Source organism: Varanus komodoensis, unplaced genomic scaffold (genome assembly GCF_004798865.1).
Source record: "Varanus komodoensis strain SLA01 unplaced genomic scaffold, ASM479886v1 scaffold32, whole genome shotgun sequence".
NCBI lineage: Eukaryota > Metazoa > Chordata > Lepidosauria > Squamata > Varanidae > Varanus > Varanus komodoensis.
Window position 1 is genome coordinate 1,311,581 of NW_025335798.1, and position 20,591 is coordinate 1,332,171.

Here is a 20,591-nt window from a genome sequence, read left to right on the forward strand (position 1 = left end):
CTCATCCCCTTGACTGATCAGATAAATGGATTTTTGTTGTTGCTGTTGAGTGGCACTTTCCTCAAACGTGTGCCATGTGAAATTGCTCCTCTGCAAGGAACGTGGAAGACCAGTGCCAAGGAAGCCCATGCCATTTCACACACAGCCTTGTGACAGCTAGGCTTCTCCCTGAGGAGGCACACGCCTCAGAGAGAAGCTCTACTGAGAGCAGACATGAAGTGGCCTCTTTGCAGCTGTAGCTTCGAAAGTCTTGTGTGATTTGGAAGCCTTATTCATTAATTTTAAGCACACCTGGGGAATGGCAAAACCGACAAAGCATCCGCTCTGCAGAGGTGCCCAGTATAAGTCTATTCAGTAGGAGCAGCTCATCCCTGAGGGAACATTACCTCCCCCCAGAAAGGGGCAATTCAGTCTTTGCCAGTGGAGAACTTGGCTGCAAAACCAATGGGAGCAAATCTTGCCAGATTCATCACAGCACCACTTTAGGTTCTTTCCCTCCCTCTTTTTTTTCTGCAGCTTTTATTGCACAAAGTCCTTTGCGTGTTGATCTTTCAGACAAAGGTAGGTCCCACATCACAAGACTGAGGACAGAGGAAGCCCAGTCTCACAGCACAGGTCTGCTAGCCACGGTGGTCCTGGTTGTGGTTTTGAGGCAAACCTGGCCGCTCTGGTGGTCAGACAGCACCGGCCCCTTTTTCCTTCTGCCAGGCAGTATGTTGGGAAGAGGATTTTTCCCCTAGTCTTATAAAAAAGGATCTTTGCTACAAATCTGGCTGGGACATAGCAGGTCTCTTTCTCAAGGACTCAGTTCAGCATCGTGGGCCTCATCATCTTGTCCAGATACTTGCACGGCTGTCCAGGCTGCTAGCTGATTTAACACTGCAGCATTTCTTCACAATCATATTGATGTAGGCTTTCATAATTTTAATGATCTCTCCCACCTAAAATAGGATAATAGAACAGTTAGAATTGCCAGGTGTGCACTAGGCTGCCACATGCCCGCATTTTCTACTAGAGTCATATGGAATATATTTTCTGGCAAGGCATTAACAACTAGACCGTAGAAGTGAATGAAAATCCAGGCCAGGCCTGTAATGCTTAGTTTATTAAGCAGTTAGATACATTAATTAAAAGTATCTGTATCATTGGAAAGAGCCTCTCAGATAATATTTAAATATGTTTTAATATAAGAACGTACAAAATGTTTATAATTTATTTCTTTTGAAAGTTTCTGTACTGGTATTGTTTCCAAATTATTTTTCCATTGGCTAATTGTTTTATTAAGATTTTTGTTAGCCACTGAGGATTCTTTTAAGGTTGAAGAGCAGGTTATAAATAAATTTGCAAATAAATAAAAACTGGGCCACAGTCAATATTTAAAAGAGGTACTTCCCTTTATGTTATACACCGGAGGGGATGTCTTATCTAAGAAGGTAGGTGGTCCAATGTAGGCATGCTTTCTTAAAAAGCAAGTAAAGCAAGCTTCCCCCCCTCCCCATAGTGACACATTTATATGCAAATATGTATATGAAGTAGGTTTAGTTGATTAATCTATGACAACTTAGATTTGTATGATCAAGGTCCCATCTTAGCCATAGCTTCATCAGATCTCAAGCTCTCTCAGCCTTCAGTTTCCATCAGTAAAATGATGAGTATGAGTGAGGATAAAGACGTTCTTTTGTACACTAACAGTGCTCCATGAAAAGCCATGACATTTTGCCAGAAAACTGCTGGAAGAACAAAGCCATGAAAAGACAAGGAGCAGTGCAGCAGGTCTGTGGAGTCTGGGCAAACTGGGGCACAAAAGCAGCAGTGAATGTTAACTTTGATGGTCATCCTGACACGCCTGGAAGTAGTGGGAAGGGATGCTGTTGAAACAGGTGATCTCCACGGCACAGGGAAGTTTTCACCCATCGCTACCAGGACCAGCTACTGCCTTGTATGGAAGCACTGTTACTCCTGTCACAAGAATGGTGATGGGAAGAACTCAAGTGCTTCTCCAGGTATGTCAGGCAAAATGAAACAATGTCCACATTCATAGTGTCCCCTTCTTCCCCTTGCACCGAGATTGCAGATCTCTTGGTAAAGAATTATGCTTAGGAAAGAAAGTACCATGAAGGAAGACCTATCTGTAGAGAAATGGCACTTGTAAGATCCTCTAGAGAAGAGAATCTGGCACCTAAAGGAAACAAATTTTCTTACCTACTGCTAGAATTGCCATGAAGTAGGTTTCTGCTGCTTTTGAAAACTGCAGGTTTGAAGGATTTGTTTAGTGGGATGGGGTTCAGCCCCTACCTGTGTACTTAGTTGTTTGCACAGGTTTCATATCCTTTGTCACACCTCCCGAGACAGCTATTTTGTGGTGCCATGTAAGAGATATTCTTAACAAATGTCCCCTCAGCCCAGAAAGATTACCTATCCCTGCTCTAGCCTATAATCCTTAAAACTGAACACCCAAGCCAAAAATTGGCTAGACAAAATGCATAAGGTGATCTTGGTTGATCCTGGGGTGGTCGCTCCCAAGGTCTTTCCTCTAGCCCACTAGAGTTCCATGAACCATACCTGGGCAGTTTCAAAGTACATCTCTCTCTCATCCACTGTCAGCTTGAAGGTATTGGGCTGGGGAGCTCCAAAGAAAACAATGTGTTCGTACTGGAAAGTTTCTAAAGGTTTGGGGTCTCCCCGCTTGTACACAGAAACATTCTCTGTGCTAACACTGAGCCAGAGGTCATTTGGAAAGCCACCTTCCTTACACTGCAGGAAAGAAACAAGAAGGGTTTAGCAGATGAGAAAAGCACAACTGGGAAAATCAGGCACAAAAATCAAGTGGATGAGGTATATAGAAGTAGCTCCTCCCTCCCACACAGAGCCTTTCCTCCTTTTTTCATTAAAAAGCCTCCTGTGTATTGGGCAATATTTTCTTAAAAGTCCATTAAAGAGTGTTATTAAATAACACCCAAAATATTGAAACATGCCAAGGCCTTCAGGCTTTGGAGGGTTTCTGGGTGTCCCTCCCCTAATGAAGACAGGAGGCTTTCTCAGTTTATAGAATGCCATCCCCAAAACAACTTGACTGGCACCCACCCTGTTGTGTTCCTGGCACCAGGTGAACACACTTCTCCTGGGTATTTTGATTTTTGTTCTTTTATTGTGCAAGCCCCTGTGAGAACACTAAACTGGCAAATAAATATCACCAAAAGTGTGTTAGGGAGAAAAAGCCACCATTCTTGGCTAGGGCTCCTGAAAAGGGCAAAATCCTGTTTTGCAGATGAAAAAGTGCCGGGGAGACATGATGCACTGACAGCCAGTGCCCTTCCACCCAACTGCTGCTTGTCCAGGTCCTTCTGCTGGGGATCCCCAACTATCCCATTCCCATTTGTGTCAGTGTGCTTACGAGCGGAGTCCATTGGCAGAGGAGCGCAAGTGCTGTGTGGAAGGGAAGTGCTTTTCCTGAAGGGCCTTGTGCCACATGTCACAAGAGCCGGCCTCCAGCGGGGACTTCCCATTCAGACACCCATTTAGTACAGGCAAAAGTCCCTAAGCTGGTAAGTGTACATGCTCTGCCTGCCAATAGTGTGACTCCTGGCTGTGGGAACAACACTGCGACGTGGGGAGAGACTCCCCATCAGTCAACAAGGACAGACAGCCTGCTTTTCTAAAAGAGATTCTCCCAACCAGCGTCAGCCCAAAGCTCTGTGGTCTTGGGGGAGCAGCTTAAGAGCAAGTGGCGGAGGGTGCGATCTACCTGCCAGTAAACCCACTGAACTCAAGGAGACACACTCCTGGGTGGCCATGTAGAGAACAGCACTGCAGGAGGAGTCAGGAGCCTGGCTTAAAATCTCCGCTTAATCATGAGCATAATGAGTAACCTATAGTTATTCATCATGTTTATACCCTCTGTTTCCACCGTTCAGGGCAGTGTCCCATGGTTCTTTCCTATTTTACCCTCCCAACAATCCTGTTAAGCAAGCCAGGCTGAAAATGTGTGTGCCTAGCACAGACTCACCCAGCAACCCGTGAGGCCCATGCAAGAATGGGAACCTGTTTCTCTCCATTTGTAATTTGAAACGGAGCTGCTACACTGCATGGGCTCCCAAGCAAATCATCGGTCACCTTGAGCCAGAGTTCTGTGCCCCCAGAAATCCCAGTTGTAATAGAGGGATTATAAAAGAGAACCTGCCAGAGGGTTCTTGTGAGGACAGCTGGAGTAACAGCACAACACAACACCAGAGCTCTGCTGGGTCAGACCTGGGTCCATCTAGTCCAGCATCCTGGTCACGCCACGGCTGGCCAGCTGCCACGGGACCCCACCAGCAAGACACGGGCTCAAGAGCTCATATTCCCCAGCAACTGGAGCACAGAGACATAGGCCTCTGGCCCCGAAGGGGAACATGGCCATTAGGACCAGCAGCCAATGATCTACACAGGGCTCTTCGACCCCCTTGGGAAAGAATACTAGAAACAGGAAGGCCACAGCACACAGAAAGAGGTCGTGCTTTGCTATCTCGTACACCTCTCACCTCAACATCGAAGAGAGTGGAGCCATAGCCTGGCCATTCCTTCATGATGGCCATATAAGCCACCATAGCCTGCTGCTGGAGCAAGCCCTGCAGTTTGTTCCACTTCTCTGCCACGCTGGCCCGAGCGGCTGACAGCTCCTCTTTCACCCACATCTCCATCATCTGCTCCTCTTCCACCTTTTGCTTCTTCATGGAGCCGGCCTTGAAGCTGCGCTTCAGCGTTCCCTCCAGGAAGCTGGTCCGCCTCCTTTCCAGGGCATGGCTGCTGGGGCCACTGCTCTTCATGGACTGCAGTATCTTGGACTTCAGCCGGTTCACTGGGTAGATGCTGTCCAGGGACCAGGAGATTCTGGAATAGTCCCCATACAGGTACTGCAGCCTCAGCGCTGCCAGGTGCTGCAGCGTCTCCTCTGGGCCTGGGAAATGGCCGTCAATTAGACTTTCGTGCGCCTGTGCATGTCACAAAGAACAGCTTGTCAAGGCCTCATCCTGGTTGTCTAGGTCTGCACACTTGCTGCCCGGACTGATCGAAGTGGGGGGCACAATAACTTCCCCTTTCGTTCCCTATATAGAGCTCAGGGCATATGCAGAACGGGAGCCCGAAGCCAAATGAACAGCTAGAGAAGTACCGCAGCACAAGCACTTCCCCCCCCCGGGGTGCCGCATCATGGATTTTACTGCATCAGGCTGATGTGGAATTACAATAACCATCGGAGCCCCAGAATTACAATGGCAGTAACTTCTGCATGTTGCCCTCTTAGTCGAGATGAGCAAACGCCGTTTCCTCAGAGCAAGATGCCCTCGCAAGCTAATGCTCCTCTCCCCAGCTTGGCTCCCCCAGCCACCTACCACTGCCCACTCTCTCTCCCCCTGCAGATCTTACCTGCTCAAACATGAAGGCAAATTCCACTCCCTCCTTGGGAACATTTTCAACATCCAGGAAGCAATACAGTTTAAAATACAGCTGCCAGGGCCCATCCAATTCCTCTTCCATGGACCCAGCAAGCCTAAAAGATGAGGAAGAAGCTGGTGACCCCCTTGATCATAGCTCAAGAGTCGCTGAATGCCATGCTGCACTTTTGACAGGGATGCCACTGAGAAGAAGATCTTCACAGCGCTCAGTCACAGCGCCCAGAACATGAGAGGGGAATCTCTGGCCTGCAGAAGCTCCCCATCCAGCCTACAGAGCCTTCACAGATCCCTTCATGGACTCCTCCAAGGGGAGAAGCAGACAACACACACGCTGAAAGTACTGAGGTTCCCTGTGCCCTGAAGGCATTCAGTCCATGGAGAGCTAGGGGTGTGTGTGGGGGGTGTCATCTGGCGGTGACCCTAGCCCCCCACCCCAGTTCAGTTGCCTATTCTGGGTTTAGAAGGACTTGCCCCATCATCAGCCGGTCTCTGCAGGCAGCAGGCAGCGACTTAGAGGAGAGCCATTTACACCAGGCTGATGCTGTGCCATGCGGCAAGTGACCTCACACATCAGGAGAGGACGGGAGGGAATTCAACAAGGGGATTTCATTTTCAGTGGCATCCCGTGGTGGGGAGAGCATGTAGTTCAGCTCTAGGGAAGCCAAGAGGCAGCACTAAGCGACACACCCTACACCACACATCCCAAGGCAAACATATGGCAGGACTGGTCCTTCAGAGATGCTTGGTAACCCTGTGTGGTCATGGCCCATGCGGGACACAGGCTTCTTAGCAAGAACCACAGAAATGAACATGAAGGGGGTGGCCTGGCCTGGGGATCCATGATGCTTGCTGTAATGAGGAGGCAACACACCAACACTGTCAGGAGTCCCCACTTCTCAACAGTCCATAGGACCGGGAAAACCCAATCCTAGCCCTTAGTGAAAGAAATGGCACTGGACTGGCACACGTTGACCCAGGTCTTGGGGAAAAAGGAACTTTATTAAAGTACAACACACACCCCATCCAAACGGGAAAGTACAACAACTTCAACTACACATGGGGAAGGGGAAGGGGAAGGGAAAAGGGAGGGGGAAGTGGGGGAGCAGCTTTTAGTCAGTAGAATACAATCACAGAGATTCACCCACCTGGGTTGTTTGACCACCCCTAAAACAACAAACACTAGCTAGTCTAAAACCTAATAACTCCCACTATACCTAACTAGTCTTCTCAAGAGTAGTGGCCCCAAACTCCAGGAGCTGGAGCATGTGGCAGCAGGTGTTCCTCCTCCTGCCTCAGGAGTGTGAGTACCCTGGTCTCCAAGCCCTCTTTTTATTCCCTCCCTAGGCGATCAGAATCCTTTGTTCTCTGAGGTGGCATCAAAGAATCTGAAACCATTTGCAAAACCTCTAAGGAGGCACCAGGTAATCAGATCCATTTGATCCACGTGGTGACATCTCCAGAGTCTCCAACTGGGCTCCACCCCGGGAAGGATGTGACTCTCCTTGAGAATCTGCAGACCTTCAGCTGCTCTCCTTCCTCGGCCCAACTGAGGTGCCTGCTCGTCCTTGAAGCAGCCACCTGTGCCTGGCCGGCCTGCTACAGCCTTAACCCTTTCTTCTCCCTCTGCAGCTTAAGGCCCTTTCCGTGACACTTGCACTTGGTAATTATGATGCCAACACTTGACATATGCAGAGATTCAGGGCCTTCTCTGTGAAGTAATGCCAGATATTCCAGGGATTATTCCTGCAAAAACACTTACCGTTCAAACTTGGCCAGAACATCGGCCACGATCACTCGACTCTCAATGGCCTTGTCCACATGCTTGTTGCGCTCAAAGAGGGCAAACATGTTCCGGCTGTCCTCCATGGCCAGTCCTCGGATCAGCTTCTCTACCACCTGCAAGGGGAAGTGAGAGAGACCACATTGCTCAAATATCATTTTGCAATTGAATTACTGTCAAAAGTTGACTCAAGAGTGGCTGGACAGGGAACCCGCACCCGAGAATGGGCTCTTAGCACTATCTGCATACCTCCAGGAAGGAGGCAGGGGAGAGAGGGAGAGAGTCCTCAGATTTGCTGCCACAACAGAGCTCATCATCAGCAAGCAAAATCCCTCCTTTTCCTCTGCCCTGAACACAGCAGATCCATGCTGCTCTTGCACTGCGCTTACCTCTCCTGCACTCGTATGGGAATTGATCGTGATTTGACAGGAGCCCCCTCCATGGCAGTAGACTGTGGTGGTCATTTCCTCCCGGGTGATGAGAGCCTGTATTTCCTCCTGGGAAGGGACAAACTCCCTGCTCTTGGTTCTCTTCAGGGAGTCGCTGATGAACTGAGAATACCGGTCTACTTCTGTGCCCAGGAAGAGATCTTTTACTCTAGTTGTGAGGGAGGAGAGTGAATAAGCAATTACTATTCTGTGTGCCAAGCCAACTTTGAGCCAGAATCCTGTGCCATTTGAACAGGGCTGGGGAATGGCCAAGCCCATTCAGAAGCCATACGCTACTGACCACTGAAGAGGATGGAGTACCACCTTGTTTTAAACCAGTTATACCAATCTGGACACCACCTGTCAGAGGATCATTACAATTTTCCAGCTCCAGAACCAATATTTACATCTTCATTTAGAACATGGGTGCAGAATCTTGGTCCCAATCTGGGGACGCAAACCAGCCTTCCAAGGACCCCCAGAGAGCCATGCCCCTTTCCTCCAACCTTTTGGTAATTCTGCAGCTTCCGTGCCCTTCCCTGCTCATTCCAAAGGCTTCTTGCTGGCAGTAAGAGGCTTACACTCAAATATGCTGGTGTGTTTGCCTTCAGTCTTGCCCACCACTGAAGTATCATCCCTGCAAGAGCCTCTCCAAAACAGCATTCAGCCCTTTGCTGAAAGAGGTTCAAGAGCCCTGATACAAAGGGCTCACGACAATCAAAGCACCACAGCCTAGCAGATAGCAATAAGGAGAACAGCCTGTTAGAAACCTTCCCCAAGTTGGTACCCTCCAGATCCGTTGGACTACAGCTCCCATCACAGATGACTGGAGTTGCATTAAAACACCTCTAGCAGGGCACCAGACTGGGGAAAGGTGCCACAAGCATGCCTCGAGTTTTCACAAGGCAGGGGAGTAAGCCAGGCATGGGGGTTTGGTGTTCTCCCAAGGATCTGGTGATTAGAGCTTATTCATAACCAGCCAGGTAGCCACAGCTGCACAGTATTCCTCTGGCACAGGCTGCTACCTTCTGAGGTGGAACTTGAGGTAACGCAGGATTCCCCTGCTGGGCAGGAAGGTGCAGCTCATGCAGGTCATCAGTTGCCAGTGGTGAAGATGTCCAGGGCTGTTGGGCTGCGGCACATGGTTGGTCTGCTTGATCAGCTGACAATACACCTCATCCCGGAGGGCCGGGAGGTCATGGCACGTCTGCAGGGTGCCCTGGATGATGGGGATGGGGTCAGACACCGTCTCCAGCTCCTGCAGGGAATTGAAGATTCTCACAGCTTCATCCTGGAGGCTGCTGTAGCCCTTCTCTTGCTGCACTGTGTGTGTGGGGTGGGTGGGAGTGGAGGGGGGCAAGAGAGACAGGGAGAGAAATCAAACGAGGCAAGAAGGGGGCCGTCACCATCTCTTCAAACTCCTAACTGGCATGTTTGTAGATCAGGACTCCCAGGAAGCAAACAGGCAGAACAAGAACTGAACTTAGCGACTCACAAGTTTGGTGTTGAACTCCTGTCCTTGGGTAGAGCCGCCCTGATGCTTGCAGAGGGATACCCACTCTTTGGGGAACGAGGCAACACATTGGCCTTCAGTAGCTAAAGGGATGCCAAGTAGTCCCAGGAAACGCCCTCCAGCATGTGGTGGGGCATATGTCACTGGACTCAAGCAGAAAAATGCAAGACCCCACATGCTACCAAGGTCTGATATCAAAAACAGCCATGCTTAAAAATAACTTTTGCCCATGTTAATAACCCAGAAGAGGACCCATCTGACAATTTCTGATCACTTTTTAAGTTGAATCAAAAGAACATTCAATGGAGAGCAATCCCCCCTACCCGCCACAGTCTACAGTTGCACAATTTTGCTTTCCTGAAGCAAAATTCTTCATGTACAAGCTGGAGAAGCTCATTTACTCCAGCAAGCACAAGGTCCTCTCTGTAAGCCCCTGTAGTCATACAGTGCTACCTGGGACATTTGTGACTCCTTGAAGACCTAGCTGGGGTTCAAAATCCTTGCTAGCCTATCCATCCATCCATCCATCTATCTTGGGTATTTTTATCCCATCCAATTACAACTCATCTCTGGTTGGCTTACAAACAGAACACCCAATACATACACATAATAACCTGTAATGATCCACAGCTGAGAACAAAACATAATTAAAATATTTAAACTTTAAAATTATGGGGAAAATAAAAAGGGTCTTGACCTGGCACCAAAAAGCATATAACATCAGCACCAGGCAGACCTCTCTGGGGAGCGCATGCCATAGCCAGGGTGCCACCCCAGAGAAGGCCCTCCTCCTCCGAGTATACTCTCTCCTAACCTCCTTCAAGGAGGGTTCCCAGAGCAGGGCCTCTGCTGCAGATCTTAAGGGGCAGGTGGGCAAGTAAAGACGTTCCTTCAAGTATCCTGGTCCCAGGCCATTTAGGGCTTTATAGGTCAATACCAGCACCTTAAATTGGGCCCGGGCTTCAATGGGAAGCCAGTGAAGCTGATAGAGGATCAGTGTTATATGAGAATAACGACCAGCCCCCACCAGCAATCTGGCAGCTCTGTTTTGAACCAATTAAAGTGTCTGGACTGACTTCAAGGGCAGCCACATGTAGAGCGCATTACAATAGTCCAACCGGGAGGTTACCAGAATCAAACAGAGTGTCCCTGCAGTGGGCATTTTTGGTAGTGCTACCAACCCTGTGGAAAACTTCCTCCCATGCAGCCCAGTAGAAATCAGGCCAAGTTTCGAACACTTTCTGAAATGCACCCGTTCTCCCAGGCTTTCCCTGGTTTGCAATTAAGCTAACTGTGTTGCTCCATTACACTGCTCTCATTACTGGAATGGGAATTGTTTTTTTCAATATTGCATCTTACATGCAATTTTAATATTTTTAAGTTAGCTACTTAGGGATTGCATTATATCCAGTGATAGAGAATATAAACCAACAAACAACAATCCAACACTGAATATTCAGAGTCAAAGGGCTCCATTCCCAAACACTACATTCTTCTTGGCTAAAAATGTAGCCATTTACATTGACTTATCCCTTAATACACCGTACGGATATCGCTGCTCCATCATCTGTTGGTGAACAGGCATAACAGTGGCAGAGAAAGTGAGATCAACGCAGACTTGGGGCAAGTATGGGGGGCAAAGTTCTGACAGACAGAGAGTTCCAAGCTGACTTTGAGAAAAGCCATTATGTCCCTCTAACATCTCTGTAGGCGCAATCCCATGAAAAAACAGAGCCTCCCAAGAGGAAGTCTTCTCTCAGAAGAATCTACCATCTCTTTTCATCTGAAGGGCATCTGAGGCTGTGAAAGGCAGGGAAAGACAGTTGGTATGCTTTTAAAAAAGCCTGCATTTCTGAACCAGCAGTGTAATTTACAGCAGCTTCTGTCTATTTAACGTGAAATGTTCTTTACTTCATTTGTTTGAAGTATTTTTGACGTGGACAGAAACAATCCTGCTATATGGTGCCATCCTATACATGTTTATTCTCAAGTAAGTCCCACTGAGGGTTCCTCATCCTGCGCACTCATATTGGGTGGGGCATAACTACCACTGAAACCAGAGTTACTTGCTTCTGAGTAAACATGCACGAGATTGTTAGTCTTTATGAGCTTCTTTCAGGCAAGAGGCTCAGATAAACACTGCGTGTCCCTCTCCACCTGCAAAGCTCCCAAGAATTGTTCCTTTTGCGCCACCTCCTGACATGACTCAGTTACCAGCGCCAGTCACTTACAATTGACCCCAACATCCCCATAAGGCAGTGGGAGCAGCGGGGAGTGCAAGGGGTGCTGGGTGTATCTCAAGATGGGGTTCCTTCGGTAGATCTGCTCCACCACTTCAGGGTTCATGCTGTTTTCCTGGAACAGAAGACAGGAAGGAAAAAAAAGATATGTTTCTTTAAGAAGACCTTGCCCTGCCGCTGCCCCCCCACACACACTTAATTGCCAGTAGTAAACAGACGCACACCCATTTGCTTACAGAAGAAGTGCGATAACAGGAGCCTTGGCTCAAGACTCTGTAAGGGTCTTTAACATGCAAGACACTGCAAAATGACAGCGTGATCCACCCAATGGAAGATAAAATTCATTCACCAAAGCATTCAGCTTGTTTTAGGCCAGCAATGGTCCATCGTATAGCAGAACAGGTTTGGATCTTTGTTGAAGGAATATGCCCACACACCATTCTGTGGGTGCAAATTCCTGCAGCCCTTGGCTGGAAGGCACAGCTGGGTGCAATCTGTGAGCTACACCATGTGTGTCTGCCTGCCTCTCTGCACAACAGAGGAGAGGAGAGCTGTGGCCCTCCAGACGTTCTCTGAAGGCAAGTCCTATCATCCCCAAGCACTGATCATGCCACTTGGGGATCATGGGACAACCCACCCCAGCCGTAGAGGGTGGTCAAAACCTCACCAACCAGAAGGCAAGTTGCAGGAGGTGCTTCGTTGTTCCAGAGGGAGTCCCTAACAGACACCGAAAGCTGTCGTTTATGGGAGGTGTGTCTTTGGTTCACCTGGGCCAGTGCTGGTTGCTCTGACTGCGTCTGCTCTCCGGTGGTCTCAGCTGGAGGCCTTTCCTGGCCCCAGTACCAGAGTTCTTTTTTTCTCACTCGAGGGGCCAGGGATCCAGCCAAGCACCTCCCAAAAAAGGGCACACCACCTCTGGACTACCCTCTTCGTATTAAGTGCTGCTTTGTGCACATTCCTCTGAAGGAGGGACTTTGCCAGAACAGATGCAAACCACAGGTCTGCAATGGAGAATCCAGCCATGTACATCTCAGGCCGACAGAGCCTGCCCTTTGTGCAACAGAAAAAGACCCGCATGCCTGCCTTTGACTGCTCCCACGCGTGTGTGCATGGGGATATGGTTTGCCTAGAAGAATAGCAGACAGTAAAGAAAAGAGCTGAGTGAAATCTCTGCTTCTGGAAATCTCTGTTTCCAATCCATCCTTCTCTCTTTAAACAGATGAGCCAGAAAGTTAGAGCTTCCACCCACAATATGGTTTTGATTCTAGCAAGCTGCATGCAGGCAGGCCACATGTGGCACCCACGGCGGATTCCTCAGAGGGTGCGTGTGCTCGAAGGGAAATTCACATATCTGGGTATGTGCAGTTAGGAATCCTAAAAGGCTGCAAGGCTGGCTCACTTGGCCAGGGTGGGCCAGAAGGGGATTCTAGTTCCTTTCTCACATCTCTGATAAGGACAGGAGAAACGCAAGAGCAAATACGTTTCTGTACAGAAGGACTTGCGTATCCTAAAGAGTGGACTTGTGTTGTGTAGCAGGAGACTGGCCTGGGTCATGTGTCCAATTCATACAGCACAGCAGAGTTATATGATCACAGGCCTTTTCTTCAGCCCTGCCGGAGCACGCTCCCCTTCGAGAATAAGTCTGAGAGGCACTCACCCTGATGTCACGAATAAGTTGCTGCGTAGGTGTTTCAATGGGAACCTTGCTGTCGATTACTCCTTGGATGGCTGAGGCCCAGCGCATGGCTTCATTCAATAGCTTGGTGTAGAGGCGGTACGAATGCTTTCTGCCATGCACGGTGATGTTCCAGTAGCCTGCCAGTGCAAACAGAGGCAAGCGGTGAGAGTGGCCCTACAGCCTATTTCAGAGAAAGGAAATGGCAACCAAAGCAGTAAACGAGAAGGGTGGAAGGCAGCATAGGCCGGTGCCTAGCACAGGCAATGAACATAAAGCCCTATCAAATGCTCATCACACCGTGGAGCATGGGATTGGAAGTGGCACGGCCAGCAGCCCTAAGAAAAGGGCCTGCTGCACAAAGCCACTGACACCGCTTTGTGCCCCTCTCACTGCTTTGGCCCCTGGAATGTGAGTTGAACCCCACCTGACTGGGTCTGTGCCTTCATTTGCAATATGTGCAACACTGTTTTGCCCTGCAAAAATTACTGAGTCAAATGTTAGGGTCTGAGGGATGCACAAGAAGGGTTCAGAAATCCACTCTGGCTTACCAGTATGAATGCAGAATAGAGTCCTGACTGCACTTTACTTACAGAACACATGAAGCTGCCTTATCACTCGTCAGGGCTTTTTCTCACCCATCCCAGTATAGCAGCCTTCCCGAACCAGGTGCCCTCCAGACACCCTGGCTGCAACACCCTTAATTCCCAGCTAGCATGGCAGAGGCGGCAGCTGGTGCAGCAATCCTGGGAAACAGACTGCGGCATCTCCCAGACTCTGCTTTGCTTTGGTGACACTTCTACACTGGATGGAGGAGGAGCACCCTAGCTTTTCACCTAGTCCATGCAGGGTCAGCCACGCTGAAAAGTGTCTGAGTGCATGAGGCTGTAGCGATCCAGGAAGATGGACAAAGCAGTTTTTGAAGAAAAAGGGAATATAAAGGGAATTTTTTAAAATGAAAAAATAGGGGGAAAAGAGAGAGAAGGAAGATCAGAAGAGGGAAAAAGGGTGGTGAGTAGCAAAAAGCTGTAAAGAAGCAGATCAGATCAGGCAATGCAGCAACTAGCGTGGTCAGAAAGAAACTGAGAAAGTGGGTGGGAGCACCAGTCCCCTCCACTCCCCAATCCAAGGACCTGGAAGGGGCAGAGGGGCTTTTGCCCACTTTGTGACGTTTTGCTAAGGAAGTTTCTCCCCACAGCAGTGTTCTGATGAATGAACTGTGGGTATATTCCTGCCCTAGCAGCTTATTTTCCTTCCATGCTCAGCTGGAAGAAAGAGAAGCCTCTCCCTTCCTACCCAAGCTGGGAGGAAAGCTGAATGAGAGGAACTTACATGCGAGTGTGTGAGGAGGCCCAGGGTGCATCAGCCACAGGCATTCACACTGTGCCTCTGGCCACTCGCACAGCAGAATATTTGGCCCTGGGGGACAGAACGTTGCTGTATATCATCAGGATGGGGGCCCTCCCAGAGCTTGCCCTGCTTATGCCCTTAAGTACATGAAATTATATTCCATGCATTTATAACTGTGCAATAAAATGCAAATAAATGCAAACAACCTTTCCAGGGTGTTTCTGAGGTGCCAGGAAAGGAGTCAGAGACACACACAGACAGCCTGACATGTTTCTTACCGGTTTCCTTAAAGACTCTCTCATCAGGCTGCACCACGGAGCAGAGGCTGTTGAGCACCAGGGTCCCCAGCTTGGTAGCCGTGCGCTCCGAAGATTTGTAATAGTCGAGGGCGGTGTTGGTCAGTACAAACCAGCGTTTCTTCACCTTCAGAGAAGACATCTTGCTGCTGCTGTGGACCTCCTTGTGAAGCCAGCCTGACAGGGAGGAAGAGGGAAGCGGGAGTCAGCGGACTTGACAGAGCGGGAGGTGACACAGACCAGTCCCTGTGCCTTTATGCAGGGAAGGAGGAAAAATGAAGTGAGAGCCCTCGGCTCCCTATCTTAAGTCCCAGCTTTCCAGTCAAGCACTCATTTGAAAATAAGCAAGCAAGCAAGCAGGCTGTATTCTGCATCTCAGCCATTCAAAGTGCTTCACACATGTTTGCAGCAATCCTTGTAGCTCCTCTGGGTGGGCTGGAGCTGGAAGGGCAGAGCTTGCCTAAGGCAGCCTAGTGAATTCCTGACCAAGACAAGATTTAAGCCAGAGACCTCACACCTTGCACCCTGAGCCACTGCACTGCATCAGCTCCCATGGCCCTTGACGACGCCACCGAGCGGCTGCGCTTGGCATGACTCAGCTATGCAAGTGCATAGCAACCCGTGTGGAGGTACATTACAGGAAAACACACTCTGCCGAGCAGAGAAGGGGCTGCCTTGGGGAAGTTCTTTACCAGACCATTAAAAGGCAACCAATTGCCCACTGCCAGGATTTTTTTCTGAGAGAGGGGCAGGGGATCCTTTCCTGCCTCAGGCACTGCAGTGTCTTGGCCGGTCTTCCCCAACCTGGTGCCTCTAGATGCACTAGACTGCATCTCCCAGGCTGGCTGGGAATATGGGAGCCGCACTCCATCAAGTCTGCAGAGTATCAGGGAGTAGAAGGTAGCTTTGGCCGATTCTGCACCTTGCCTTTTTACCTCGCACAAGAAACTCCTGTCCGTCAACTCTGGATTCGCCTTTGGACTTCTGCAGGAGAGAGATCCAGTGATGCATCTCCTCGGGGATGTCGCTGTTGCAGTGAATGACTCGGTTGGCTGTGATGATCACAAAGGAGTTTGGCCTGCAAAAACGTGCTGAAGGTGAGTCGCCCAGCCCTATGCAGCCAACAGGACATAGCAAAACCTCAGTGATGTCTCTCCCACCCACTCCCTTTTGGCTCGGACGTCACTCAGCTGGCTGTGGAAGAGCACCCTCCACCGAAGAGACTCGCTGAGCCCCTCCATCAAATGCTGGCAATGCTTAGTTCCTGGCACTTAAAAGAACCAGCTAAAATGGGACCTGCGCGAATGGGGCAGCCCCACTAAGGAAAACGACACCTAGTGCTGACCCTTCCACACTGTGGCAGCTTAACTGTTGGCTGGAAACAGACACATATTAAGGCCTCCAACATCAACACAGTCTAACTGGATCTGGATTGTACAAATCCAAGTCTAAGCTGTTTTTTTTTTTTTTCAGTCTAGCCTTCAACTTGAAAAGGAAAAACATACGATGCGTTTTAGGTGAAATTACACAACAGATTCTTAATTTCGCTTTCGTTCTATCTCTGCCCTTCCAAGTACAACCTGAAGAGTGTGGATGGGGGCTCAACAGGTGCTGCTTTCAGGAAAAAACACTCTTCTGGGGGAGGTCAGGCATAGTCATGTGGTGATGGCGGGAGAAATGCATGGACAGCCTCACTGTCCTTGTGCATGAGCCTGCAAACTATGGTGGGTGAACGGGAGAAAGCACCCTGAATTTGGGCACTGTGCCATGTTGGCCCCAGGCGGCACTCTCTCAGCACAGCACACGCTACGTTGGCTCCCAAGTCCGATGGGACAGAGCCTGCTGCAAACGGTGCCCCGTGGTACAAAACACCCAGAGTGCTAGAAGTCTAATCCGTGTCAAGCAGAATTTATTAAGAGGAAAGCAATTGCTCTGAGGATCTTTTGACACCAGTGACCAGTCACTAAAAATACACACAGCCATTTGGGAGATATTTATACTAGGTGATGGTACTTTAAGCAACTCCTTATCTATTGCAATTATACTTACCCCAATGTGCATTTTGAGAGATTTAAATTTATTTTTCCTGTTACACAACTGTCGCTGTACCAAAAATATCTTAAAAGGTATAGATTAAAAAGCATGAAAATAAAATAAAATGCATGCAGCTCTAGCCTACCTGTCAGGATTGTCAGAAGCACAGACGGAGTCAATGAGACCCACATCCAGGGTTCCCTTTAAAGTGACAAAAAAGAAGCAGCAGCTAATGCCCAGATAAAGATAAAATCCAATTCCCACCATTTTCCCACCACTCAATCATGACTGATAAGTGGAGATTTCAAGACAGATGCAGTTAGATGCAGACTTGGATCCTTGATGACTGCATTTGAGTTCCCAAGTGACCCCATTAATTTTTCTTAAATGAATGAATCACTGACATTAATTGCTATGGTGAAAAAGGAAGAGCACTGCGCTTTCGGACAATGTTGCAGAGTGGACAAAATCCTGATACTGGGCAGCCCAGCGTGCACTGACTCCGATTCTGAAGGGAGAGAACACAGAGCACACACCCACCCACAGAATTTCCCACCATCTATGCACAAAGTCAGAAGGACAATGCTCGTGTGTGCACATGTGCTCTCCAGATGTGGAGGATTCTCAGGTGATCCGTGCTCAGTCTCTAAAGAAATCTATTTTAGCTTGTGTACAATCACTTCCCTACAAGGACTGCAGCATTAATTCGGAAGCAGGGAGAAAAAAAACCTCAATGAGAAAGAAATTGGGAAGTATCCAAGGGAGCTGCTCCAGCTCTACTGGCCCTGCTGCACTCGTGGGACCTACCACTTGCACAGTGGAGATTTGGCGCATCTAAATTTAACCCCTGGGAATGAGCAGAAACACTCCCTTGGTTACAGTTTCAGATATGGACTGTGCTGCTTCCCACACAGATCCTGCTGGGCCCTGATATATTACTTTGATTAGCAGCCACTGCACAGTTTCTGTATGGCATGCAAGAGGAAGGTATGTTGATTTAGTAATCTCATATTCATAAAATCTTCCATCTGCCAACACCCTTAAAATATTCAGAACAACTTCAACCATTCTGCTATCCAGAGTGAAATGTCAAAACACAACATCACACTCTAACTGTATTCTGCCATTCCTGTGTCCAGGCAATCCCCTTACAACCTCTCCTCCTTGTTGTGGAGATCTCTGTATTCCCACTTGCTTACATGCTTCCTTCTCCTATATCTCACCCTCCCATCTGCACCCCACCCCCCTGCCACTTCAACAATTCTTATGACTTGTGATGATGTATTTAATTATATTATATTGTTTAGCTAAATCTTACTTCAGGCCCATCTCTCTCCCACCATGCCTGCCCGCCCTCAAATTAGCCAAGCACATCATATCCTTCAGATATTTCTTTCTATACCAACCTCCTCTCTACAAAGGCTGGGGATTATGGGAGTTATATTCCAATCCTGTCCAATTCCAAGCTGATTAGTATATCTCCTACTGCTTACTGACCCTGCAGAAGACCCACTGCTAAGGAGACAGCACCCATCACCAGCTGCCTCACTGGTGACAGGAAACTATCCGAAACATTTAGCTCCAGAGTCCAACTGGCTGCCACGCACCACAGCATTCTTGGGGTTAGCTTGCTCATCCTGCATCTCCCTCAGTTGCTCCTCTGTAGCGCTGTGCACACGGCTTAGGACATTAAACCAGTCACTGTCAGAAAAAGGAAAACCAGGTTTCAGGAAACAACCGTTTCAAATACCATAATGTTGAGGCATCGTTCTCACTGAATGTGGCCCTTTAAGTCAATTAGGCAGTAGGTAGGCATATTGTGCTCTGCCTTATACTAAACTAGACCAGGGAAAGGAGCCATAACTTGCCTAGCATTATCTGTACCGGGGAAGATGTTCATCTTACAGGATATTTTTGTTTATTTTTTTACTGGAAGCCTGAAGTACCCCAGCTGGAGGCAGGTGCAAAATAGCACCTGGCAAACTGACTGCATGAACAAGCTGGATGTGCAGGTTCTTTCCAGTTCGTGCTGTTCCAAGCAGGGGCCCCAGGAGAGGCATCAGCACAGCAGCCCCTGCCAAGCCACCCACTCCACTTATTTCCATATCTTTATCTCTCCCTGTTTCTCTCGACCCGTCTGTCTTTCCTGCTTTCCACCAAAGAGACCAAGGTGGCACACGTGATCCTCCTCCTCCTCCTGTTGTTGTCCTCACAACAATCCTATGATGTGTGTTAAGTGGAGGGACTGACGGGCCAAAGTCACCTGGTGAGCTTCATGGCAGAGCTGGATTCAGAGTCCAGGTCTCCCCATCCTGGCTCTCTTCCATCCAGACCACAGCATGTCTCGATTAACAAGTGGGTGCACCAGAGGAAGGAGCCCTCCAGTAAGCAGCTCCAGATGGCAAAGGCCACAGGCACCAGAGCGCGCGTGAGCGCACCCCCCTTTCCTTCACCATCGTGTTCAGATGCTCACACAGTTTCAGCCTCTGAAACATCCTAATTGTTTTCTGGTGCTTGAATAACAATGAGGTAACTGTTACCACAGAAATGGATGAAGCCTGTTAACTGTTTACATGTCCAGCTTGGAAAAGGTTACAAAGTCTACTAGTCTCAAATCCTAATACACACAACCAGAATCACATTATCCGGCTACCAGGATGTCATATTTGGGTCTTATAATAAAAGTATCAGATGAGAAACAGCAGCCTGAGTCTCCAAGGGAGGTTAGGGATTGTGGGACCAGCACCTGTGAGATGTGTTCTTGCGTCCCCTACCTGGCATCCTCGGGTGACTCTGCCACTATGTGGTAAACCCGGTCGCTTGTCACAATGTCCAGGGCATTCTCCTTCTCATGAATATCCACAATCTCCCTGAAAAAGAGCCAGCAATAAGCACTAGGAAGCCAAGACTTCCCAAAGAGAAGTTCAACCACCATCCCACTGGCCAAGTGAGCATCAAGTTGGTTTGTTCTTTCCTTTGATTTTATGGATAAACTTCAGAACATCTTCTCCAGTGATGCCCCCCCCCCACCAAAAAACAGCAGCATCGAAACAGGATGGCTTAGTGGCAGACTCCCTACCACATCCTTAGATCACCTTAGGGATGGTCCTTAGCTGTTTAGTTAAGGATACATTCTGTGGAAAGGTCACTCAAAGAGCTTTAATATGGGCCAAAAAAAATCCTTTGCACAAGCTGGTGTGTGGAAGTAGGATATTCCAATAAGCTGAAGGCACTAGGTTGGGAAAGGCTGGCCTTAAAAGTCCAAGATGTGGGCGGTGATCAATTAGGAGCACCCAAAGAGGAGAGGGAGAGAGGAGGCAAGGAGGCCCCATTAAGACCACTGGACCTCACACAGTGGGGCCACACTGGCTCAAAGAAAATGCCCTGTAGTCAGTTGTAAGGCAACATAATTCCCAGTACTCTGGAGCTTACTGCCTCAAACTACTTCTCCTGAGGAACCATGTTGTGGGGGAGGGGCTTGTTTTCCACTGTTCCAACAGCAGCTGCAAAGGGGCAGTGGTGGGGAATAAGGAGTCTGGAGAATTGGCATTGCCTTGTGTCCCTAGTGTTGAGAAACACTGTATTTTAATTACTATTTCTGTTGCTGTTGTGATTTCTATTTGTTATATGTATGCCTTTGCTCTGAGGAAATCCGAGTGGCTTGTACGATCCTCTTCCTCCCCTTCACACATTACACTCACTAGGTTAGGCTGGCCGTGGTGATACTGCCAACAGGTAAGACCTGGTGCACAAAGAGGCACTACAGGGACTCTGGGGGGAAGTGCCCGTGCCATACTTGAATTCTTGATTCTAAAGGAGCACAAGCCAAATGCAGCCAAGCAT

The 20,591-nt window shown here is 48.8% G+C and overlaps 1 protein-coding gene across 1 annotated transcript in view; it reads right to left on the reverse strand.

The window, feature by feature from the left end:
* Positions 1-827: 827 nt before the first annotated feature.
* Positions 828-20,591, reverse strand: part of LOC123027527 (unconventional myosin-X-like) — a 77,270-nt gene continuing 57,506 nt past the window's right edge. The window contains exons 28-41 of the mRNA XM_044438462.1: positions 19,523-19,618; positions 18,356-18,449; positions 16,894-16,949; positions 15,650-15,792; positions 14,697-14,891; positions 13,051-13,208; positions 11,385-11,508; positions 8,666-8,963; positions 7,602-7,809; positions 7,192-7,328; positions 5,404-5,527; positions 4,521-4,970; positions 2,563-2,754; positions 828-941 (exon numbers count right to left, since the gene is read on the reverse strand). Coding sequence (XP_044294397.1) covers positions 828-941; positions 2,563-2,754; positions 4,521-4,970; positions 5,404-5,527; positions 7,192-7,328; positions 7,602-7,809; positions 8,666-8,963; positions 11,385-11,508; positions 13,051-13,208; positions 14,697-14,891; positions 15,650-15,792; positions 16,894-16,949; positions 18,356-18,449; positions 19,523-19,618 — 2,389 coding nt within the window. The remainder of the gene's footprint in view (positions 942-2,562; positions 2,755-4,520; positions 4,971-5,403; positions 5,528-7,191; positions 7,329-7,601; positions 7,810-8,665; positions 8,964-11,384; positions 11,509-13,050; positions 13,209-14,696; positions 14,892-15,649; positions 15,793-16,893; positions 16,950-18,355; positions 18,450-19,522; positions 19,619-20,591) is intronic.